Below are 26,654 nucleotides of genomic sequence, written 5' to 3' on the forward strand. Positions count from 1 at the left end.
AGCTAAACACAGCAGTCAATATTACTTCCTGCCTTCGTAGCTACCCTGAATCCCTGTGTGGAAGCACTGTGAGGACCAAGGCCGCCATGGTGTTTCAACCCCCAAGTGAATCATATCATAGAATCACAGAATGGTTTGGGTTGGAAGGGACCTTAAAGATCACCCAGTTCCAACCCCCTTGCCATGGACAGGGACACCTCCCACCAAACAAAGGTTGCCCAAAGCCCCGTCCAGCCTGAACACCTCCAGGGATGGGGCATCCACAGCTTCTCTGGGCAGCCTGTGCCAGGGCCTCACCACCCTTACAGTGAAGAATTACCTCCTAACCTCCAACCTAAATCTCCCCTCTTTCAGTTTAAAACTATTCCCCCTTGTCCTATCATTATCTGGCTAAGCAAAAAGTTGCTCTCCATCTCTTTTATAAGCCCCTTTAAGTACTGAAAAGCTGCAATGAGGTCACCCTGGAGCCTTCTCTTCTGCAGGCTGAACATCCCCAGCTCTCTCAGCCTTCCTTCATTGGAAACGGGCTTCAGCCCTCTGATCATCTTCATGGCCTTTCTCTGGACTAGTTCTAACAGCCCCACATCCTTCTTGTGCTGGGGGCCCCAGACCTGGATGCAGCACTCCAAGTGGGCCCTCACGAGGGCAGAGCAGGACAGGCCCCTGAGGGACACTGTTTGTCACTGACCTCCACCTGGACACAGAGCCATTGACCACCACTCTCTGGGTGGCCTTCAGGCCAATTCTTATCCACTTGCATTTGGTCAGAGCCCCCCTGAGAGAACACGTACGCCAATTGCTGTTGTTACATTTATGTAAGTTTATTCTCAGATAACCTCTGACAAAATTAATGGGAAATGCTCATTTAAATTTATGGCCGTAAGTATTAGAGCATCCACAAGTATTTCTGACTCAACTCGTCTTGATTTGAGCGTTGGGTTTAGGGTATAAAAGGAGCTTCAGATCAACAAGAATTTTAGCAGGGTGGGTTTGGCAGCTGGTTTTGGAATATCTCCTGCACTAAAACTCAGGAAACCTTTTTTGTTAATGGAACTCCCACAGCTTTGTTATAAAAAATAAACCCACCCCATTTACGTAAGGGCATGTAACACCACCCCTTGGTACTTCAGCTGGAAACATTCAGTCAGGAGGAGGTTCACCTCCAGGACCAGCGTCCTCTCAGAGAATGGTCCCATTGGCTAACTGAACCTTGTATGAAGGGTAGCAACCACATTTTTTAACCTGCAGCATGTTTGCACTTTTAATATCACATAAGTGCATAATGTACTCACAGGAAAAGGCAAAGTCTATTTTAGACAGCAAAGCCTACATCACACATTGTGACTGGTGCTAATTTGCTTGAAGGGAACTTGCATGGTAAACTGCAAGTGGTTTTACTTGAGAAAGAAGGCTGTTGGATTTGACATTTGCAAACAAATCTTTAAAATGATTATATTATTGGGACAGAATAGTCAGGTAACTTTCCGGTCAAGGAAAACCATTCATATCTAGATAATTTCTGTGCATGCAGAAAAGCAGACTCCAGATCCAGCAAACATACTGATTGCATTTCTGTATTTTTAAGCTACAGCCTCTTGTAATATGGCTCATGAAATACATGAGCTGCATCAACAATTTCTGTTGTTGCTGTGACTGTTTTGAATACAAGAATCAGCTGATTTCAATTTTCATACTGGCATTTCCAAGCATTTGTCTTCATTTGATATTTAAAAATAGGTAAGAAAACATAAGCAACTGTCTTAGAAACTACAGTATTCATTTAAAAGTATGTTAGCATGAGCAATGGTGGCTTAAACAAAAGGTTCTTTCTGCATTCTTTCAATATTAATGTGATAGCAAAAAGAAAACCCATTGTGTTCTCATTATAAGTGACATTTTGGTTACATTTGTGTTTTTAACACTATATGTACCAAATGAAAATTCCAAACATACAACTGAATGATATATTTTGCATCTTATTTACTTGAATATCCTGTGCAAGGTGCTTAACTGAACAAGAGGTAACCCCAACAGCTATCTCAAAGGCCAGCTGAAAATAACAGCACTGAAAACGGAGCAGAGCATTGAGTTACGCAAGATTAAACCAACTAATTTGCTGATTCAGTGTTGCCTTTGTTGTTTTGGGTTTGTCATGCAAGATCAAGAGCCATGCAGACAAACACGTAACAGCATTCCGGGCTCACAGTCACAACAAGAAGCACAGCTCTGGAACCTCTGCAGCCTCCAAAGGGAAAAAACAGCAAAATGTCAGCCAGCAGCAAGGGGAAGCAGGCTGATGATGGAAGGGATGCTCACTTTTTGTTGCAGGTGTGCTGAATTTGGTATTTTTGTTGCATGAAGGGTTTTTTGTTGTTAGAGATGCTCATTTACAAAACCTTACTCCAGTTCATCAGAAGCATAGTGCCACGTGTGTCAGGAGGGATCAGATTCAAACACAGCCCTTAAAACATCTACAGAATATAAAAACCCAGCAATATATTCTTATATAAGGACCGTGTTTTGGAGAGTTCATGGAGCTCAAAGTCTTGGGGTTGTCAGAGGAGCCTCTGGCATGTGTAACCCTTGTCTGTGGTGCAAGTGATAGCCTGCTCCTTGCTAATGGAGACAGCCACTCTTGGGCTGCTGGCCCCACAAGAGCTGCTGGCCCAGCAGGACCTGCCAACATGTGCCAGTGAGGGTGAGAACCTGCAGGGGAAGCCTGTGCATGGTTATCCTGACCCCGACCAAATGCTTGGACGGTTTTTGGGAAGGGCATGGCAGACACGTTTGCAGACAACAGGAGGAGTTAAACGTTGGTTAGCGTGAGAGTAGGGGTTGCAAAGCACAAGACGAAGCCGGTGTAGCATGAAGGGGGACTCTGTGATTAAACCAAGAGAAATAAGAGTCTGTTCAAAGCAGGAATCACTAGTAGCTGAATACATTTTTTAAATATGGGAAATAGCAATGACTAAGATTGGAGACTGTTGCTGCAAAAAATGAACATGTTGCAGGGCAGCTGGCATAGCAGGCTCTCCAAAAGAAAAAGAGAATGAAATAAAGCCTCAACCCGCACTGCAAACATTTCAATATTTTCTGTTTCCCTCTGGAAATAATATAGCTGTGTCATTATCCAGGCACATTTCTGGTTCTACCTAAGCTGCTAGATGTATACTGATGGCAGCATGCATCTTGCCTGCAGTGAAACTGGAGGTTCAGGCCAAAATGAACCTGGGAAACAGTTTGAGAACTAAATAAAGGCTCTGTAGACCTTGTGGTATCTTGTCCTTGAGCTGCCACTCGCAGCTGTGACATGGCATTTGATCACTTTGTGCATCATTTCTCTATCTGTGGAATGCAGACAATTGCATGTATTTTTCTGGGTGAAAGCACACTGGGCTCTCCAGCTGAGTAGTGCTGTAGCAGGACTGAGTATTTTTATTGTAGATTTTATTGCATGAGTTTTAAAAAACAGCTGAAGGATGAGAAGAGCTCTCAGGCCAAACAATTTCATCAACATTTTATTGGACAGACAAAAAGGATTGGCAGGCAAATAAAAGGACTGCTTCTACTAGTTGTTCATGATGTGAAAACATAAAGGAAAGAGAGATTATTTATTTTTGGGGGGAGCGACTGAGCTTCTGCTGTGCTAATCAGATGCATAGAAGTCATTTGCAAACGTGCACATGTATGGACCTACTGAGCTGAAGTTCAAAGGCTGGCTTATAGTGTTGACTGAACATAGTTTGTTTAATGCTCAAAGGATTGTCATCAAGCAAAAATGGCTCGATTTTAAAATTAGGGTCTGAACATTTGTCTATTAAAGCATGCATTTGAATGTCATCTTTGTGGGGTTCTCTTAAAATCCAGAACAGCAGACAAGTGTCTGGAAACTTTTGGAAGCTGGTCTTGCCATATGGACTTAGTCCCATTGAGTCAATATTTACATGATGCTAAATGAAATAAAGAACTTCAAAATATCAGTCTGGAATTCTATCATAGCATCCCCTCTCTCTGTCTACTTATTTGCTTCTAGTTTTACCCGTTTTAGGTCACTAAAAAAGAGCTTGCTGCTTCCTGAGTTAACTGGTTTTCCATTGACTTCAGTGGAGCATGGTCATCAGCCCATCCATCCTGCCCCTAATGAGTTTTTTAATGCATTGCCAATACCATAAAATTCAAAAAGGGAGCAGGAAAGGTTTCAAAATTCTTCTTTTCCTACAATTTTTTGGGGAATATAGATGTGAGTGGAGGGAAAAAATATTTACTGTCCCCATGGACAGAAAAGCTTTGCCCTGATCTTGCTCTTTATCAGGAGAATAAGCATAGAAAGAAGATCCTGTGAATGTCTCAGTCATGAGAAAAGTCTCACTAATGGTTTGCAGCTTCTCGGGAGCTGCAGTCAAGAAACAAATCCTCAGGAAATCAGGTTTCATTAATTTCAATGATTTTACCACTACTTATTTGCTTGTTTGTGGTTGTACTTTGTTTTATTCCTACAAGGAAATGTAGAAGCAGTATGACTCAAAAAAGTAAGTCCTGTTTCAAAATCAAGTGGAAATATCCAGCTTAATAGCTTCATACTTTTCAAAAGATGATTGTTTTACTTCTGGACTCTTGCTTATTTAGGCATCATGGGCTTAAGAAGGAAAAAAAAATATGCATATGCTTTGTGTGACAAAGCAAATACACCAAAGGAAGATTTATTCAGTTTTCAGAAGATCAGCAGCAGTGATTCACCCCTCTTGGCTGGGCTGGAGTGCAGTATGGCCAACCCTTCCCCCAGGGACAAAGAGAAGATGAAAGACCCACACTGCTGCCATCCCCAAGCGGGGAGCAGCGACCTGTGCCAGGAGAGCTGCATCCAGAGCACCAGGTACAAAGCAAACTAAAGCCTCCACTGCAAATGTTGTTGTTGTAGGGGGTTCAAGTCAGGCAATCCAAATGCCATTTTAGTGGTTCAATGAAATACAGTAAAAGCTTTAAAACAAGAGCACTCACCATCCAGAGACTGAATAAACAAAAGCATATTTAGACAACTGTGTGCTATTCAGCGTTTTGCATCACAAGAAGAAGAGAGTCTCTCCTCTTTCAAGCCCCCGCACAAATCTTGCCATAGATTTTGCAGGCTGATCTCAGAGATGGGTTGTTTGCAAAGTTAAAACAACATCAGTTACCAGATCTGGACACTTGAAAGGAGTTACAGAGTGTCATTTTTATACCCTCCCCATCCAACTTTGAAATCTATGAAAGCAAAGCAAAATATATGATAAATATTATCGTTTGCTCCTGTACTTGCAAAGGCAGTCAGTGTTTTCTGAGGATTTACTGATTTATTTAATTTTTTGACCCTTGGAACGATCAACAGGTTAGATATTTTCTGAAAAGCACTTTCTGGTAACATCCAAAGTGGCATTTAGCAAATAAAACAAAAACAAAAAACTGGCAAGTATTGCAATTGATAAAACCAATTTCTTCGGGGCTTATTTTCCATATATTTTGGTCTACTTTTTACATTTCAAACCTGTTACTTATGCTTAGGTCTTTTTTCTTCCTTACCGATTCCATAATGAATCTCTTGAAGAAAAACTTGAAAGCCTGGAAGCTGAAGATCTCATGTCTCATCTGTCACGACCAGAAACCTACCTAGATGAGGAGAAAAGAGGGCACAAATAAATAGAATTGGCCAAAGCTGTGGGACTGAAAAAGTCACTTATTCAAACAGTTTAAAGCCGCGTTTATTAATTAATTCTTCAGGGACAGCAATTTATCCTACGGTATTTGATTACTGTATTTGATATTGTGAGTTTCATTAGAGTAAACAGACCCATTAGAAATCCGCTGAGAATAGCACCTTGCTGAAAAATGCTACATGAGAGCTTTGTTTAGCTGACTGGGGAAACTCTCGGTGTGTAACTAAATGTGGCAGCACTCGCTCAGCTGCCGTGCGTGCAGGGCAAGGAGCGCTGCCCGCCCTGGCTGTCTGACACTTCCCTCTAGAAGACCCTGTTTTCAGCTATAACTTCAGTTGAACCATTCAGGCTGAAAATTTCCATGTCAGGTGCATGCAGCAAACTTATCCTTTTTTTTTTTTTTTTTTTTTTTTTTTTGGAGGGGGGAGGAAGGCAGATAAGATTTGAAGGACAAAGAGTTTGGGTGGAAAAGTGATGTGGCAGGAAGGATGCTTCACGTAGGAGAGGGGGAGGAGGGGATATGGTCGTGCCAGGACATGGACAAGTGGTTCCAAACGCTTTCATCAAACTTCTTCCCTACCACGTGGAAATGGGCCGTACTATTTCCAGTTTAAGACTTGTGTTGATGTGGGGAAAAGAAAGTGGTAGAGATGCTGCAGAGCCTCTGGAGGAGGTGGACAGGACGGGGACACTTTAGAGCCACTGGGTTGAACTCCACAGTAGGTCCAACAGAGGGAGGCTGCCCCAGAGCACAGCCTTCACTAGAGCACCGATCACAGCCACATGTGGCCGGTCTGCCCATTTCCATCCGAGCACCCCACTTAATTCCTCCGTGAGTCTTTGTTTTCCTCGCTAAGACAGAAGTTACTTGTTACTGCTGTCTTGTTACTGCTGTCGACCTATTTCCCTAGAGGCTGCTCTAGTTTGTTTATGGGTTTTGTCCTGTTTGTTTTATGTTTCCAAATTTGCCATGTGGGTCTGGAGGGCTGCCAACCCTTAACATTAAAAACAACGTAGGATAATCCCAGTCTCCAAAACATATGGGATTCAATTAAAAATTGCGACATAGAAGTTCTTGGATGGGATATTACTATCTTTCTTTTCCCTTCTGTTTCTGAGCCTTTTTAGGATACTTTCAAAGGATGTGGTCAAAATATGTTTTGCCATTAGGAGGACTAGAGGCTTCCTTAACCAAACAGATTTCAGATTTTTACGTATGTACATAAAGGATTTGAGATTCTACCATGTGCCACCAGCTTGGCAGCATGGGAGAAAAAAATAGTTACAGCTCTGTCCATAAGACTGAGCAGTGCTTTAAAGGAAGAGCTGTGTTCTTTGATATGAAGTCAAGGATGTAAGGTATCTAACTTATACCCAGAATACCGTATAAGGTATCTACCTTATACCGAACAGAAGTATATGCCTTATATCCAGAATATTATGCTTGCATATTATATTATATGCAGGAAAAAAACTGTTATAAGAAGACCTGGGTGCTGCACTGTTTTTCATGGGCTGGGAAAGGCCTCCAACAGCAGATAACAGAGTACCACAGTCTTAAAACAAAATCACAGCCACTGGCAACCTTGGATCTGGCTCAACCCATGATGACATGTCTGTTTGTTGTTTAACATTACAGCACATCTGTTCCTTTTAATGATATTATCCATCTCCTTAGGCAAAACAGTCACCTTGATGATTGCAGGTTTATGCTATTCAAATCAAAACAATGTTAGATTAAAAAAAAAATTATAATGGCTCATTGCTTTCAAAATGAAATGCTGACCTAGGTTCACAAGTAAGTATGATTTACATTAGATTATGTTTTGAACTGATAGTAATTTATTTATATTTCATCCATTTTTCGTAAGTCCGAAAAGTCACAGAATTTCCTTACTTCCGCTGTAATATGCTACTGAAGATTATTTAATTACCCATTTGCTGTAGGCAGTGTTAACAGCATTTGTGGTTATATCTCAGTGGCTCAGGGTGATTATATTCCCTTTCTAGGTCTCCTGTTCATTTCTGGGCCTCTCAGTACTACACTAACCAGCAAAGTGAAATATGGAACAAATCCAGAAAAATATTTGTAAAGGAATCAAGTTGGTTGAAGTTATCAGGAGTGATTGATGAGAACGAACAATGAGAAGGAAACATACGTGGCTTCCCCAGAGAGAAGAGAGTTGGCCCAGAGATGAAGAAGCTCACGTGGGTCCAACTCCTTGTCTCGGTGGCCTTGGACAGGTTATTAGACCTGCATTCAGATGGCAAATTCCTCAGGCCTTGTACGCACAAGAGCATTTCATCTTTCATAGAGTCTTTCTAAGGCTAAACACAGCTTTTAAGAAACTCGGCCCACAGACAGATGACCTCTTGCCTCTCTGCTTCTTGCCTGAAAAAAAAAAAAAAAAAAAGGAAGGCTGCCCAAACGTCCCTGGCAATGTGAGGATAATGTTACCAGTTTTATGTAAAGTACTCATGTATGACAGCATGTGAGTGGGAGCAGGGAGTGAATAGGAAATATAAGAACCCAGAATGGATGGAGAACAATGAACACCTGGAGCAATATGATTGCTTTTTGCCTACGGACACCTACAGCTGAAAAGAGAAAGACTAGTTGGGGCTTAAGTAAGAGAAAGAGGCCTAACGAGAAACAGGATGACATTAAAGTCACATGGAAGCTGAGTGTCAACTGAGATGTGTTAACACAATAGCAAATTCTATTAGTCCTCGGATGAGAAAAGCGTTTATTCTTGTGCCTGATTATGAGTACATGCAATCATATTGAATTAATTGGTGCAATCTAAGTGCTTGACTAATCCTAGCTCTTAACTAACAAGTATAATGAGTTGAATCCCCATTTTTTTAAGGTTTTAGAACTGGTAAAATAGCATGGAAAGCCAATGAATACTCAGGGTAGAATATAAAAATGGCAATGTATATTGGATAATAGGCAAGAAGAAAATCTTATGCAAGGATTTTGCAGAGGAGAAGAAAAGATCAGGAAATATTTTTGCAGTCTTTAATTACCTGCATTTGATACTGCTTAAACTCTCTGTGATTTCATGCATAAGTCATTTAATGACCTATTTTGGTTTGCTTTTAGTTATGGAGGATTTATTTTTGCTTTCATAATAGAATACACAGTCTGAACAACCTGGGGAGTATATACCTGAGTACATATTTTGCATGCCTAATGAATATTTTAGGACAAATATTAACCAGACAGTTTTCATGAATGTTTGAACTGGAGTTAACCTACCTAGAAAAACTCAAACAAGCAAAAGTGAATATTGTTTCTACAGTCACTGATGTAGCAATAATAGTAGTTGTACACCACCATGCTGAAAATCAACTCCCTTTATGTCCAAACAATAGCATGAATCACAGAATTCTGACCTTGATATACAAATGTGATCATGTAGTAATTATAGCTCTTGTACTTTCTGTATAAACAGACTACTTCATCTGGAAATGCTGTAGAGTACTTCTTCATTCTGCAATTTACAGCTAATGACTGAGCAGAAAGCTTTTATATCCCAAGAAGTTTTAACATGATGCAGGTATAAAAATCTTATTTGTTGCAAATGAAAAAATTAGGCTGGTTATTTGAACTACTGGGAATCAACTATTTGCTCTATCTAAATTCTGTTGAAAAGCATGTCCTACAAATTTTAAGACTGTTTTCAAAATCATGATTTGAAAAGGTTATTGAAACTATTTTCATGGCCAAAATACAGAATTAAACTACTCAATCCATATAATAACTGACATGTTCTTGAATTAACTGTGAGATTAAAGAAAATATCTTTCATTTTACGCCAAAATCTGCTATAGATTCGTTTTGTTTGTCTATGTTGTTATCCTCCAAACAGGATGCAAGAAACATATGTTCTTCAGTTTCACCCTAATCCATGATTTGGATAATGCTATTAGCATCTGGTCTAACATACTTCAGTGAAGGAAATTTGAGGATATTTGTCTCTGGATGTGTCACCTCAGACCTAATTTTAATATATCCGAAGCAATGAAAGCCCCATTCTGACCTCATACATTAGCAGTGTCCTCAGTGATTCCATAAAAATACACCATCAGAGCACTAGCACACTTATGGGAATGAGCTGAATCGTGAAAGAAGTAATAATAGAAAAGTCATAATTGAATTGCACATACCAAGGCAGTATACATATTTCTTTATTAAGTAGTCTGTTTTACCCTGGATGTCCACACACAGCTGTCCTTACAAGAGGGCTCGAGCAGGTTTTTAGGAATTGCTCTAATTAACCTCCGGGAAGCCAAGGGCAAGATGAGTTATGCGGTCACTGCCTGGGCTGAGTGCTCAAGGCAGGGAAAGCAGCACTCAGCAAAAAACACAGAGCCTGGCGACCACCAGGACTGGATTCCTTGTCACTGCATCTGTCACTTGTCTTTCTCTTTCATCTCACAACATCTTTCTCTTTCATCTCACCTTGTGCACTGGTACCTGCCTTACTGCGTGAGCAGATCACTGCATGTCACCTGTCCTGCTCCATGTTCACAGTGGCCTCCACTCAATTTCTGCTTGTTTTACCAGTGATACTTCTATTTCTCTTACAAGTTATGGATGATAATGTAGAATAGCTTAGAGCCCAGGAGAGGCCCCGAAGAACTGACTGACATTCTCTTTGAGTCCGTATTTATAATGGTTTCTGAGAACTGTCAATTACTCAGTTTGTAATCCATAAAATAATTACAATATGACTTTAAATAACTGTAGTTTCTCAATCAAAATGCTGTTTGGTGCCAAAAGCTCTACTAAAGTTCATACTTATTACATCAATAATATTGATTTTTTTTCAAGAAAATGTAAAACCTAAAAAACTATCAAAATAGCTTTCTTGAAATAAAATACATTTCCTTTAATTCCATCCTGGTTGCCATGAATTGCATTACTTTTCACTAATTCCTTTTGAATAGTGCCTGGAATTAGCCATTCCAGTGTTTAACACTGGATTGATGTGAGGTTGAGAGGATTATTAATCCTCAGGTCATTCTATTGAGCTTTAAAATATATTGGCAAAGTAGGAGTTTTCTTCCATGAAATAGCCTTGTGTTTGAATATGTATTGAAAATCAACTTTTAAAATTCAGGTAGTTTCTTGTACAACATTCTCATAAAAAAAAATAAAAAGAACCTTTTTTTAGGAGGTGGCATTGCTGTTAGAATGGAAAATCATTCTCCACCCTTGTCTGATGATACAAACCTCCTATGATTATGAAATGATCATATGATATCTGGGCTGTGCAAAGGGCTATAGAATAGTTGCACTGGACAGCCTAAATCTGCTTTAGGAATTCATGCCACAAAAGTGGGTAATTCTAAGGTTTAACAGTTTTGTAATATATCACCACTGTACAATGTTGCAACGCATCGCTACAGCCAGCCAGAGGGTTTAAGTGCAATTGTTTGGTAATTTTCTGCAATCTTCTTCAAAGGTGAATTTTCAAGACTCAGGTATATGACACAGAGATTTGTGTAAGTATTTAGACTGAAGGACTCTGCAGTCTTTGATGCCTGTCTTTTGTTATTTGTTGAAGGCCTTCAGGATGGTGGTGTTGTGACTTAAACCTCCTTGGATCTACTTACGAGTGACCTTTTTATCACTTCCTACGATATCCATCAGCTGTTTCTTGGGCTCAGGGAGGATTTTTCATTTTGTGGAGGCAGCAGTTAATCAGAGTGCCTGCTTCCCAGCTGCAGACCTCTAGAGAGCTTTCACAGACCCTGTCAAGGGTATTTTCTTATATTTGATGACAAGGCTGCCATCCACAGTCCAAGATTTTGAGTTACTTGCAATCTACTTCTGAAGCCTGTGAGAAGCTCATGACATGAGAGTGTTTTCCGCCTGCCCTGCAAGGTTAGTAACTGTTTAATGATTAGTTCAGTATGGAGTCTTCAGCAAATAGTCCTGTACACAGTATATGGATAATAGATTAATAATACAATCTGAATGTTACATCCTCTTGTCACCGTCCCTACTTATTTTCGATAGCCACTTATCGTGGGCTGAATTCAATAACGGCAACTTGCTGAATGGATTTATAGGATTGTACAAATCAGAAATGACTAAACCTGCTGTAGCTGTGTTAAAAATCAACTTCTCTCTGCATGAAAAGTCTGGTGCATCCGAGCTTTCCACATCGTCCCTACAGTGGCTTTTCTGCTGTGTGGCGGCAGCTCTCAAGCAAGGCAAGCGGCACGCCTCCTGCTTCTAGCTGTCATCGATTGTTCAGGCACTCATCAGGTCTCGCATTGTCTGAACACATCACGAAAGTCAATGAACACATTTCCTCCTGAAAGGATTGTTGCTAATTCTTCTCCAAAGACGAGTCCCACACAGACGGTCTGTAGCAGAGCCAGGAACCAGACCCCGATGTGCTCATCTCAGTCTGCTGTCTCCAGCACAAAGCCAGGCTTTGAGCAGAAGGATGACTCCACAGTGCCTTCTGCCAGCCCCTCTTGTCTCGGTACAGCTCTGCCCTTCAAACTGCCGTTTTTTCATGCCTTCCCCTTTGGCACGTGCCAAGCAGTGCCACTCTCCCTGCTTAGGGACCCTGTGTCAGTGTCACATCCTTTGGCTGGTACAGCACTGCTGGCCGCTCTGGTCTTCAGAGGAGTGCAGTCAGGCACAGAATTATCAAAGCCTCTCTATGGAATACCCAGAAATACAAGGCACATAAAAAACCTCAATACAAGAACACAAAGATGTTCTTAAATATCCTCTCCTTTCATTCCTCACGTCTGTATCTGCCCCTATACTGAGTCGTGTCCAGATCCATGAGCATGCCTTTGAAATCATATGCGCTATTTATATAGAAAAATGAGATTAGCTCAAAAGAAGTGACAACAGAGCCTAAACTTGATCCAGACTCAGTCCATGTTAATGGGATTCTTTACATACACTTCAGTGAGCTCTGACTCAACTTTTATACTTTAAAAGTAGGATGTATCTGACAAAGTGTCTTTGCCTGGGCTGTTCACCCCAGGCTCCCGTTAGAGTTACCGATGATACAGTCAATACTGTCAGCTGAAACTAGGTTTCAGCTCACCTCATCCTACAAGAGTAGATGTTGAAAAAGACATGCTAAAGGAGTTATCTACAAAGGTCAGATGAATCACAGCCTAAACCGTCTCTTCCATTTTACTGACTAGAAGAGATAGTAGGGTGCCGATCCCAGAGGCAGACACCTCTTGCGGTGCTGCATGCCCCAAGCGCATCACAGTAGGACCCTCGTATTTCTGCCCAGACCATCCTGTGGGCATATACAAGGCTGTAGCCCTAATTCTACATTCCAGAAGAAATGCCAAGACAAAGAAAAGAAAACTTAAAAACTAAGCTTTTTATGGAAGCCCCCAGGAAATAGTATCTATTTGGGTATACTACCATGACCGCACCTGCCCCTAGCAATCTGATGAGAAGTTTTAACAATCTCTAGAATATTTGGCTACAAGAAATTACACAAATAATATAAAATAAAATTATATGCTGTAATATAAGTTTAGATATTTTTACCGAGAGAAGAATGATGCAGCTGGAAAATAAACCACCCTTTTTCAGTTTAATTTGTATCAGTTTCCTTTCTGAGCTCACGTGATGGTGGTGCTTGGACTGTTTATTTTAGCGACAGCATGAATTTATGCTGAGACAGAAGCAATCAAGTCACATAGCTTTCAGGAAGATGGGAAAACATCAAGACTGAGTCTCTCCAGGCTCTGATGGTAGTTAAAAATACTGAATAACTCATGTTATCTCTCTAAACCTCTCCTATTACTTAATAAATCACTTCACAATGAAATGAATTTGACCGATGTATTAATTAGTTAAATTGGTAATGACTTGCTACTGTGTCAGCAGGTGACAATGAGATGATTATTTGAGATGCACTCAAGTGCTTGGCTCATGTTGCAGAAAGCAGAGATGTGCATGGTGGGAAACTTGAGGTTTCTTCTGCTCTTCTGCAGCTGTAGAGCTGAGCTGCCTGCTAAGCGAATAGCCAACGTTAAAAAAAAAAAAAAAGAGAGAGAGAGAGAGAAGAAGTAAAAAAGAAAGAGATAACTATTTCAAGGGACAATTATCTAAATGAGTTGGAAACCTGGAATGACTAAGCCCCTGATCTCTGGAGAATTTGTTCTGAGCACTTCGATGAATTTTAAAATGGTGTTGCATTCTGGGTTTTAATAATGTATTCCTGCTCTTCTTCTCCTGGCTCTAGGCAACTGTTGTTAGGTCCATTTTTTACAAAAGCCTAGGGAAACTGAGTTAATAAGAGAAAGTCACTAAGCCAAGTGCTGCACACCTGCCAGGTGCCTGAGAACAGATGACAAGGCAGATGTCTGGTACCTTCAGCATTGCACCTCCTGAATGAACCTTTTTATCAGACATGTTATGGACCTGCTTCACTTTTAGGTCAGCAAATAATATTAATTAAAAGGAAAAAAAAAGTTTTGGTATCTCTAGCACAGTCAGTATCTTAGGTAGCTTTGATTTCCTCCTTTGTTATATTCGTGAACTGAGTCTGGTTCTTGACAAAAGAACACACATCTCTGATTAAAAAAAGCCACCAACACCAACAGGAAACTTCAGTCTCAGTCCGTGGCTTATAATTTTAAGCCTGTCTCTTCAGTGAACAGTGTTAGAAACACAAACATTTTGCTTCTCAATGCTGAAGCCACAAACAAATCTGGGACTGAAACACAAACCCAAGTGTTATCTTGGAGAGGCTCGGTCCCGGGGGAAATTCAAAAGCCTGAGTTGGCTGCCCATGTTTCTCTTTAGCCCATATCGGGAAGGTTGGACACTTGCAAGCAGATTCACAGAAGAAAGCACAGGAAGAAGGAGCCACCTAAGCCACCTGACAGTGAACATGAAAGGCACAACTGGACTTTGATAGCAGTCCTCAACAATTCAGTAGGTGTTTATCTTTGAGGCAGACCTGTACTCATGAACCTGCCCCTGGAATGAGAAACCTTAACTCAGCCCTTAATATCTTGTAAAACTATAATGCTGTCTGTAATTCTTTAACAGTTAGTGAGATTGTATGCCATGGAGGCTCTGTGTTCAGTCTCTTCCTTGCCTGCTCAAGACCAGGTTTTCCAGACTTCTCCTGCAGGCACCTAGGACCACTTCTGCAATGTCTAGAAATTGTCAGTAGTTATGAAACAATCAAGCTAAATCTTCCTTTGTGAAAAACAAAAGCACTCTGAATCTAACTCAGATTTTTCTGGGGAACATCTGATCCAATTTAATTCAGTAAGTCCCATTCCAGTCATTAATCTCCAGCCAATTTTTTTTTTTTTAATTTTATTGCACATTATGATTTACTCCGAAGCTCTATGTTCATTGTTATGTAAAGAAGCAGTTGCTCAGATCCTCTTTCTCTTGATCTCCTGATTGGGAAAATACTGCACAGATGTAAGACTATTACTCCTCTGAGAGAACTCTTCCCCAATTAAAAATAGTGTCTCTGAGGGAACTTATGGTCTTGTAAATAGCTTCTGCTTCTAAGAAAGACTACATTAACAGTATAAATGAGGCTGGGTTTCTTTATATCAGATCTACTGTTTACTGCAAAACCAGTACAATAACAGACACAACTGATATTGAACAAATATCCCGGGAGGGCTTAAAAATGTTGAAATCGCACATATGTATCTTTCGGTACTTAAAAGAACCCGATTTGCCTCATGCATTCCCGAATGAACCTATTTCCTTTTAGGGAAGAAAACCCAACAAATGTCTTGTTTTTAACATGCACAGGAAAAGACAAAACAGAAACATATTTTCTCATGATAACTACTGTCGAAATCAGAGAGTGTTGCCAGGGTTCACACAGATGCTGCCTGGTCACTGTTGTCCGTCCTCCTGTCTGTGGAAAACCACAGCAAAACCCGCTGCAGTTTGCATCTGGAGTGGGAGCTGGATGAGACCGTTCAATTCTGGTGTTCGTGACCACCACTCATCTCCTGCTAAATCTAGTACGCTAATATAAATTGCAGATGGCTAGAGGTGCTTGGGAGTGAAAGCACTCAACTGTCCTTTCTTTCCCTTTCAGAGTTTCTTTCCCTTCTAAGTTCACATTCTGGAGGGAGCCCAGGGTCTTTCTCCAAGACATGAATTGACTTGTCTTCAACGGTCTGGTCCAGCTGGTGATTTCTATTTAGAAGGGATTTGGATTGTAAAAACAAATGTTCTGCAGCTCAGGACTGACATGCGTTGTCTTGCGCTGGGAAACTCAAGTAGAAGTGCTGAACTCTTGTCTACTGAAGCCTTCATTACTGGATTGAAATAATTGACCTCACTCTCCAAAGAACATTGAAATAATTTATCCAGGACTTTGGTATGAGCTGAGGCTCTGAATTTTAGGCAACCAGCTTTTGAAAATTACTGATTTAATCTTTATCTACAAAGGAAAGCTTTAACAAACAGGGTTCTCTCCTGGTACTGCTTGTCTAAGCAAAACTTCGCTACTGTACTGTCAGTCAGCACTCGTAGGCCAGCAACACTGATGTCAGGATATTATTATTCCCAGGGAATGCTCCCCCTATTAATGCAGTGGATTAATGGTCCATGATATTGCAAAAAGGCACGTCTTTCAAGGAGAGAGAATTAAAGCAGTGCGATAAATAACAACAGGTGTCTTTCACCTAACTCATGTTGCTCCTAAAGCTATTCAGGTTTGCATGGACATGGAGAGAGGACTTTGGGGTGATGAAAGCCTACAAAGGCACACTGCTACTCCTAGGGGAAGGCTTTCAAATGGCAGAATGAAGGGTGTGTGGCTGCTTGTGGACTTGTACCTCCTGGGTGAATTTAGCTCTGGGTATAATGAAATACAAATGCTTGTTAAAGCTTTTCCCACAGGTTGTGGTGGGCACAGTGCCTCACTTCCATGGAAGTTCTGCCTTTCCTTCTGTTTTTTTCTCACAGTAGATGTGACTTTTTCTTTGGGGAGGAGGTAGTCAGAGATAACAAACTGTTTCTTTCTTCTGCTTATCTGCCTGTTTTCATGAAATATGTAGCATTTCAGTCCTCTGTTCCTCCATCAGAATTGACTGAAGGGGTTCAAAATCACAGAGGGGCACACAGTACAATTGCCTCAGCCTCGTTTATAGAGACCAGACTACAAATGTTGCAGATTTCTCGGTAACACATTATTTAAATTATGTTTCAATTATCAAAGTCTCTATGATTTAAGGGGTTTTATTTATTTATTTTTATTTTTCCTCCCAGAACATAAAACACAACAAGAATGTGATTGCCTTCTATTCTTTTAAATGGTGACTTCAACATCCAGCATCATGAAAAAACATTATCTAAGACTCCTTGTTTTCCTAAGCTTCAGCCTGGGGTCATGTCCCCTCTTGTGCATATCTATTGTAGGAGTTTATCTGTAAACCCAATTCTCTTCCTCAAGTTGCAGAGATTGAACGACTTTTGCCCTGATATGACTCATGGGACATGGGTCTACTTCAAATCCCAGCCCTGAGAAGGAGACACTTAGGACCTAGGGTCTCTTCTGGTTGTTTGGGAAAGGAATCAGTCTAAAATGGGCAGAATTAATCTTATAAATCATCCTTCTGGCATGGAGGTTTCTTGCTAAGAGGAACTTCACAGTCAGGCTGTTCTCTGAAGGCAACGAAAGGAACGAATTGTAAGAGTTTGCAATATACCATGTACATATATCTATATACTACGCTACATTGGCAACAGTACAATTACTATTCTGAGGTTCCCAGGAATTCTAGGAAGAAAAGCATAAATCACAACTGTCAAGTGATTTCTCTAATTCAGACCAGGTGCCAGGTAGGCTGTCATGTGGCTCCAGCGTACAGGAGCAAAACATGACTTACAATCACCTTTTTATCCTTATTCCTGCCGTTACTGACACCCATTATTTCTAATACTCTCAGTGGTATGGAAATTGGTTTCAACTGAACCCAATCCCATTTCACTGTCTAGGTGGTGAGAAAAAATGCCAGCTGTAGATCATCTTGTGTTAGATGTAGATTTTTAACCCCAGCATGACCAACACAACAACACATGGCTCCTTCTCAACCACAAGTTCATAAACACAGAAAATAAAATGATAAAGTATAAATGACTCATGAGGTCTGGGATTCTGGCTGACACCTACCTTACCATTGATTAAATCTGGAGTCAGATTATGACATTAATCTAGGACAAGTGTAAGATCAAAACTCTACCTTGGTGGCAGATAAATAATTTAATGTAGAATTATAATATCCGTTAGTTTTAATAAAATATTTTCAGAAATTACCAAGGTAGAGATCCCCTTTGTTCATGAATATAGATAACTACTGAATTGTAGGAATTTTGGATCCTGACAAGCTTTGCTAAATACTCAGCTACTAATTATGAACAGAAATAAAAGGACACCTGCTGAAATAATTATTAAAGGATATGCAGCTATGACCTGCCTCTGATCAGATGGATGGAACCAGTATCCTACACCAGCAGAGAATGCAATCTTCCACATTTTATGGGAAATGTACCATTAGGTAAATGATTATATCGGTAAAATTGCTAATTTGGGTGACTATTAAACAACTGGTTTTGAAAGCAGAAGGAAAGTAGCAATATAGTTACACTCTAAATTAGATGAAATAAATCTATACACTCCATGGTGCTGGCATAGATCTTATTTACCCACAAATAAATCTGGAATATTTACACAAAACTCAATTTGTAGCAGCACTATAAAGTTACTAAATAACTAAAAACCTCATGTAGGAGACTAGGATTGGACCCTGACTGTCAGTAATGATTTAACAGCTGTAAATTGAAGACATTTTTTTTCCCCATGAATTTGCCTAATTGCATTTTGAACTCATATAAGCTTTTTTTCATGGACGTTAAAAAATGTCTATTAGTTTAAAGGAAAAATAACACAAATCCATGCTGCAAATGTCTATCCAAGACAAGTACAATGTAAGCATGGGCTTTGACTCCAGAAGTCTTTCAGATGAGGTCCTGCGAAGCTGGGATTTTAATCTGAGGAATTATCACTACATGTAGCCCTGTTCAGCTCTTGCTTCCTATGCGGATGTTGTCAGCCACTGCTGGACCAGGGTCTTGAAGCATTGGCTTGGATGGTTTTATCTTCTTATATGGAACCAGAGTATCATGCTAAGGCCTTGGTGTTATGCTGAACCTAGATACCAGAAGGCTTGTCCTAGTGCCTGAAATGTCCTGCTGCCTCGCAGTCTGGCAGTTCTGGCCAGAACAAAATTGTTTCCTGTGCATTTGGCCAACTGCATTAAAAAGCACGTGCAGCTGCACCAGCCTTGGCAGAAGACATCTCCCTCTTCCTGCCCCAGCAGTATGGAGGAGCATGTTGTCTGCGTGCCCTGCATTTCCCATCTGCACACTCCCTTCTGGCTGCTCCAGGGATGAAGGGGAAGAAAGTGGGAGTCAGCCACACTTCTGCTGCTGATCTGGGCAGTGCCATGCAGCGACTTGCCTGTGGTCACACCATAACTCAGTGCCAGAAGGTGGCTGTCCCGTGGCTGTGGTTTGGCCACTAACTAATGGCCGATTTCCTTCCTCCCCGAACTGGAGAATATAAATGGAGAAGTGCGCGTAGTTGCAGATCCTGCCAGGACCCTGGGGACACAGCTTGGTTTCCAGCTGCAATCCCACCCCAACCCATGCCACAAAGCCACAGCTCCAGCTGATGAAACAAAGAGGGAAGACCTGGCAAGGCCTCATTTGCCTTTTCTCCAAAGCAGGTTGAATTTTCAGCCTTAGGGCCTGACACCAATTGTCATTTTCTTTCCTAGAGTAAGGCCAATTCTGGTGATGGTACAGATGCAGTATTTTTACCTGCTGAATTAAAAATGAGGCTTATAGCTGGGTGAAGAAGATTAATTGAAGTTCATTATTTGCCCAAGTAACATTTAGAAACGTCTGCTTGTACTCAAAGATAGGCCCTCCTGGATATAGACTGGGGATGAACTGGAAATGAAGAGAAGCTAAAAACCTGAGATCTTCTGGGAGCTGCAAACTCACTGAATGTCTCACATGGGTCTCCTCCAGTGGGGAAATGTTGCAATCTTAAGCTCTATTGGTTTCTTTAAGCACCAAATCCTTTAAAACTGGACTTTACGTACCCCGACATCTCTGTCCTGACAAGTGTGCGACACACACGGACGCTGGGCTGTTTGCCCCCACAGACGCAACTGTTCCCATCCCTTCTGCGCACATCCTCCCTCCAGCCTTTCCTCCCTGCCCAACCAATTCAGGCCTAGAGGGACAGGAGAGCTCCGCTGGGGCATTTTTACCACCCCAAGCTACAGCAGGGCTGCTCCTTGCTGCCTTTTCCCCAGCGCCTCCTTGAGCCTCCTTCTCCAGGCCTGCGCTTCCCTTGGAGATCACCCTATGGTCCCAAGCATGCACTGCTTCGCCGCAAAGGCCCCCCAGTTTGTTTGTTATTTTTCCTCCTGATTTATTTATGAAAGCTGCTTGCCGAAATGCTCTCCCGCTGGCTGCCACCTCTTTTCTCTGCTGTGTGCTTCCTGCTGGGTGTTTCGCCCTGACACACCAATACAGACGTGAAACACGACATGGGGGACATCTGCCCCGTGCTGCTGTGCATCGACAGCAGAGAAGCTCCAAGAGTCACAACCTTCTTTTTTTTTTTTTTTTTTCCTCTTCACAGGAGTATATTGCAGGATGTACAGGGCTTCCTGCTGCAGCCCCCTGCGGCCCGCAGCCCCCCGCTCTCGCTAACACCACCGCAGTCTGCAAACGTTTAAAGGCAGTTTCTTCGGAGTTAGCCACATGCTTCGAATTGTTATGTGGTTAACCGCCAAGAACAAACCCCCACACAAATACCTACGGATCGACTTGCTCGAGCCAGGGTGGTAGCGGTGGGGGTGGAGGCGAGGGGGGGCTTCCTTGTTTCACTTTTGATGAGAAGACAATCGAGTTTTCTTGACTTTTCCAAGCTGCCAGCAGCAGCCGCATCACGGTACTCACTGCTTGTTGCTGTTTCCACATTTGTTCACGTTTACAGCTGATGAAAGGAGCCTTGTTCAGCAGCCCTGGTCTTGTATGCCAGGGGCCACATCCTCAGCTTGGTGTAAATAATTTTGCCTGGTGAATGGGAATGGAAAATGCGACTTCCTCTACGTGAGCACTGTGTGAATGCAAAGCCGGGAGAAGCCTTCTGTGCTTTGACATTGCCCTATCCCATGTCCCTTAACTCTTATAAAAGCTGAATGCTTTTCTGCTGACTCACAGAGGCAGATGGGTTTTGTTATCTCCAGCCGAGATAAGGGAGAATACAGGGAAAGCATCACTGCCTCTCCGGCTTTGTGGTTCAGGGGTCCAAGTGAGGACCCTCAGTGTGGATGGAGCTTGCCTTCTGGGTACCATGTGGGAGGAGAACCAGGCTGGACAGGGCTTTGAGTAGCCTGGTCTAGTGGGAGGTGTCCCTGCCCATGGCAGGGGGTTGGAATTAGGTGATATTTAAGGTCCCTTCCAGCCCAAACCATTCTGTGATTTTGTGTGTTCAGTGGGAGCAATACCTGTTCCAGGATGAGCCCTGCCGCTTCCCATCCTTGCACTAATCAGTGTCTGAAATAATGGGGCCTGGCATCCTTCCCTCCCCACCTGGCACCCTCTCCCTCAAACACTGCTTCTCCCTGAAGCACAAGAGAGAGCCTTAAAGCCAAGGACAAAGAGAAAAAAAATGCCCCAAAACAAGAACACTCCTCCAAAATCCTTGGAAATTCCACTGTGCCTACTTAAGTCTTCTTGAATTATAGAATTATATAATGACAGTTCCCTTTGCTTGTATTTCCATCTGCTCATGTTGCACTCATGAGAGTGGACCCAAATGGAAATACAGATAATCATTTTGCCATGTACCTAACTTTAAGATCCACCTAAAGTTCATTTTCATTTATAAAATGGCTGACAAAAGACCCTACCAGGTGGCTAGAAGAGGCTCAGGGAAACAGTTTTAATCTAAAAGTGGTCAGGTAAGGAATTGCATTATTTGCTTTTTCCAGAAAATGGCGTGGAAAGGAGGGGTTAAAAACTTACAATGTGGGGAACAATTTCAGGGAAAGTGGCTTAGTTCCTCTTGTCCATTCATCATCTGAGCAGAGAAATATCACTGCATGCATGAAGTTAGCTCTGCAGGACTCTCTGCCTGTCAAAACTGTTTATCTGCACTTGCCAACAACAGCAAGAAAGGCAGGAGGACTGGCGGCCGTGATGGTGAATGAGATGGACACATGCGGAGAAGGTGCACGAGCTAAACTTCCTCACTGATGCAGAAGAGATAGAAGAAGAAGGGAAAAAATGTGAGGTATCTAACTGTAGAGAGTTTAACAGTGTAGTTAGTTACCAAAAAAAATGGTCTTTTGCCACATTTCTCCGTGGGCAACTGAACAGATAGGTCTTCGTGTCCAATCAGCCGTCATGCTGCTGAAGGTATGGGGACAAATGCCAGCAGAACCAGCTGCTGGGGGGTACTGGCCCATGAACATATGGCAGTGGGGAGCAGAGCTGGTGATATTGCATTTAGATAATACAGAAATAATGTGATAATCATTTATTAGGGCACTATTCAATGCTTGGTGCAGTTATATAAAGAGGTACAAAAAATTCCCACAGTCTAAATCAAAGCAAGCCTTAAACCTTTGTGAGGGCTATTCGGACAAAAAAAAAAAAGAAAAAGAAAAAAAAAGGGGGGGGGGGGAAGGGAAGCGAATTCACATTTATAAAAAGAAATCCGCACACAATGAGCTGAAGGTTGTGCTTCTGCACTTCCTGGTCTGGGTGTGAGCAGAAGAGGAAATACCAAAATACCACCAGAAAAAACTATTCCCACAGCATTTCCAACCTGACTTAAACCAGAAAGCTCTGACCATCCTGCACAAAAGAGGGAAAAAAGCAACTGAGCCAGTCCCAAGGCTCCTGCTGATCAGGCAGCCAACCACATTTCCAAAGCTAGGAGATCTGGGTAGACCTACAGAAGTCTTCACGTTTCCCCTCTGTCTTCATCTGTACTCTCTATTTTCTGCAGTTCACTGCTCATTAGGGATGTTCTGACTCTTCTGCCAGCTTTGAGAGGAGCACGTTTCTGCTTTGGCCACTTCAGTCGCAGCCATGGACAGAGCACAGCCATGAGACAGGGCACCAAGGTCTGGTCTACCTCAGGTGAGGGGCTCCTTGTCCTCCCTTTCATTTTTTGGGGATCCCCCACACTGAGAATACACACCTATGTACACAGCAAGAACCAACATTTCGACGCGTAAAATACCATCGGTTTCAGTGTTGCCCCATGTTAATAATTAAAATCGAGTTCCTGAAGGCTTGCAGGCAAAAAGACACCAGTTTGGTCTGGCTGGTATCACACAATCCTTCTGCTGATACTGAAGAAAAGCTTGAAGAAGAGCAGCAGGATCACATTCAAAGGGTTGTGCAGAAACCCAGCACACAGGGCAACTATTAGTTTAAAACTTCAAATTTGGAAGCTCTGGAAAGAATTTGGAAAATGCATTTTTCCCTTTATTGGTATAAAAAAGTAAGGTATTTTCTCCTGCTAAACCTCAACATTTTAAATGAAGATTGATGTGCACTATTATATGCTCGAGTTCAGGACATTTTCAGTAGTCTAATGAAAATCAGAGCTAAAGTAGAGAAAGCTGTTTTCATTATATACGTTTCCTAGTATCTAAGCACTTTCTGAAACAAGATTTTTCCCTAAAATTAGAGAACCAAGTCCCTGGAACAGGTCCAAGGAGCAGCTCAGGAATGTGCAGTGCAACCACAGCCTCCAGCTAAGGGACACAACAAAAGCTGCAACAGTGATGATGCTTTATCTTCCACATCTGACTCCAAAAACCCTTCCATGGATGCCAGCAATGAAATCTGATTCAAAGAGGTCTGAAATGAAGATTTTTTTTTTTCTTTTCAAAGCTGACTCACTGATTTTCAGACCAGGCGACTTGTTGCATTTGTGACCATGGTTTAACTAAAAACACCTCAGGCTAGCAATATTGCTGCCATGGGCTCTCGCATCCAAAAATGAAGTTAAAACCTTAGCGAAGCCTCATGTTTGAATACAGCTTTCCAGTTTGGAGCAGCACAGCACTCAGCATTTTCCCTCCAACAACGAAAGCCCCTTTCTGGCCTCCCGGAACATTGCTGCAGAAAATATGCTTTCACTCCTACTGCAAACTTATTTAAGAGACAATAGGAGAAATAGTTATCACATGGGTTTTTCTTCAAATTTAAAACTGGATCAACAATAAAACTTAAAAGACCAAGGAAGCATACAATGACACTCATAAAATGATCTTTTTCTTTTACGATTAAATTTCATGGAGATTGAGTTCTTGCAATTTGCTACATGTGGCCCCAATTCTGCAAGCCTTCCCTTAATATGAGCTCTTTTAAAAGCCACTGAAGTTGTTTATGTGAGTAGAAGTTACTCACATGGGTAAGAACTGGCAGAATCTGGCCTGACAGATTTTGCTACGGTAAAGTTTACCTAGATGTTATCTAGGCTGTAGAGCAGTGTGTATTTTTAGCAATGAAAAATGGACTTTTTTTTTTTCAATTATTATTATTTTTTAAGAAAAGTTTTACCTTCAGCTACACCCCTCTGCTTTTTTTTTTTTTTTTTTTTTTTTTTTTGCAGTTTGCCCAGCAGCCACACTCAGTGGCTGTGCTCAGCCTTTGTCCTTGTCCGAGAGCTGTACGGGACTGAGCACCCTCCCAGCCGATGCCCTGTAACTCACCAGGACTTGTGCAGGCTGAATTCCCATTCCAGATTTGCTCCTCAAACCTAAGGCCATTGTTCCATCTCAAACTAAAACGTATTCTCCCATGGGCAGCTGGAAAAGACCATTTTTCTTCAAGTTTTATTTCCACAAAAAAAAGAAAAAAGAAAAAAAAAGAAAAAGTCAAATAAAACAAAATTAAAAACAAAGCAAAACAAAACAAAACCAGGAAATCCAATGCACGGCGAACCCAGAGTTCTGCAGTCTAAGAGTGTTGATCTGCATCCATAAATGTCCTGACCGGTGAGGAGACACAGGCACTACAACTAGAAAGAGAGCAGGAAGGAAAGCCTACCATGTGAGCAAAGTGAAAAAAAAAAAAAAAAAAAGAAGTTTTAAAAAAAAAAGTGAGAGAGAAAAAGGTCTGCTCAGTGGACAGCACTTGGGCTGATAGCAGGGATTTCAGGAAATCCAAACACTCAGACAGGAAATCTGAACACTGGATAAACACACCATAATCTCCACAGATACAGCTAACGTGGTGCCTCTCCTGTTAACCCTTCGCCTGCCCGTGGCGGGGGCTGCAGCCAGATATGCGATGCCTTGTAACACAAACTGCCCGGGGGGGCTCGAAACTCCGAGCCCTCCTTCCCCTGCCTAGCAGCAGGGAAAGGAGGGCTTGCATCCAACCTTGCTGCTCCGGCATCCTGTTTTCCTCCCTTTGTTCCTAGATACTGATGCTTTAGCTAAAAAGTGTATGATTTTTAGGTAGGGTTTCCTCCTCTGAGATGGAGGTGATATTGCACTCGGTGCACACTCTGTGCCATCAGCTGTGGCTACCTGGGACTCCTTGAACCAGTGTTACCTCGCTCTCTGCTTTTCCCCCCTCTCTTTTGCTCTAAGACAAGAGTTATGTGTCTGTCTCTGGGACACTTGCAGGCTGCCAGTGATGATTTACTGTAGGGTTGGTGCAGAATGGGAGGGAAGGGAACCTCCAGAATTAGAGGGAGAGAGGTCTTAAAGGAGAAGGGGAGTCTGAAAACTCCCTTTGTGGTATTTTGCCAAGGAATTTAGGATTGAACTCTGCAGTCCTTAGCAAAATTAAGATGAAGCCTGTTTGGTTGCTTGTTTCTAGCGAATGGACTCTGTCTTGTGTTTCACTTCCCAACATTAAGAACACTGCTTTATTTTTTGTTTGAATCTACTTAATTGATTTCATGATTTCTACAATCTACCTTGGTTGAACTATAAATGTAAAAGTCTTTGTTAGCTACAGTAGAAAAGGAAAGCAATAGCACTTCCTATCAAAATAGATGTAGAACTCCTTGCTCTCAAAGATGTCATTCATAAAGTGAAGTTTTTGTTGGAGTTGTCCCATTGAAATCCAAAGGGCTATGAGCACACACAGAAAACTGAGCCCCAGGTATTTTGCAGGACGCGGACTGCTGTGTTTTTGTAGGAGGACAATTGCAGGCTTCACCACTTTTCAGAGGTTACTTACTCCTAAGGCAAGGGCCCACTTCCAAAAACGTGGCTTCTTTGTAAAAATTGACTCCACTTTTTTGACACAGCCCCGACTATAGCATATTAGAAAGAAAACCCAGTGTCTTCAGATTTTGTGGTTCTCCTAGGACCTAATGATTAAAACAAACTAGTATCTTGAGTTTCATGTGCCCGTTTGCTAGAGAAGTATTTAGATACAGTGGTAATCTCCACTGGCCGGTGCCCTGGCTCAAGGCAAAGGCAATTAGCTCCTCTGAAATAGCCTTAACTTAAGTCCCACTTGCAGCATGAGCCTATATAATTTTTTAGGGTACTCACCAGGAACAAAATATGAGCACTAGAGGCAAACAATTCCTTCAGCACTTTCTGCTAATTACGGCAGGTTTCTGCTTCTTATTTCAAAGAGAGAAGCTCTTGTAAAAATAGCATGGGTTCCCTGAAAGTGGCCAGGTTTGGAAATCATGCCTGGTCTACTGAGACAGGTTGTGTTGGCCAAGTGGTTCTGTGGGCAGCCTGGCAGCAACGCTGGGGTGGAAAGTGGGGATTTGGGGGCATCTCTGACTCAGGAAGTCTGCTCTGGTTTCCAGTTGAGTTCTAAGTCAGGACACAACTTCCAGGTTGGGTCCTCTCATTCCCAGTCATCCTCCCACTACTTTTCAGGAT

At 41.9% G+C, this 26,654-nt stretch overlaps 1 protein-coding gene across 3 annotated transcripts in view; it reads right to left on the minus strand.

The window, feature by feature from the left end:
- Positions 1 to 24,863, minus strand: part of ASAP1 (ArfGAP with SH3 domain, ankyrin repeat and PH domain 1) — a 146,896-nt gene extending 122,033 nt beyond the window's left edge. The window contains exons 1-2 of one of the 3 annotated variants that reach the window (XM_080578077.1): positions 24,507 to 24,863; positions 5,557 to 5,643 (exon numbers count right to left, since the gene is read on the minus strand). In XM_080578077.1, the coding sequence (XP_080434203.1) occupies positions 5,557 to 5,615 (59 nt within the window). In that variant the 5' untranslated portion in view covers positions 5,616 to 5,643; positions 24,507 to 24,863. Of the gene's footprint in view, positions 1 to 5,556; positions 5,644 to 24,506 lie in introns of those variants that run through there. The other 2 variants (XM_080578073.1, XM_080578076.1) reach the window with 2 other exon arrangements.
- Between the last annotated feature and the right edge of the window lie 1,791 nt (positions 24,864 to 26,654).

The sequence above is a fragment of the Anser brachyrhynchus genome (assembly GCF_964034855.1).
Source record: "Anser brachyrhynchus genome assembly, chromosome: 2".
In the NCBI taxonomy this organism is placed as follows: domain Eukaryota; kingdom Metazoa; phylum Chordata; class Aves; order Anseriformes; family Anatidae; genus Anser; species Anser brachyrhynchus.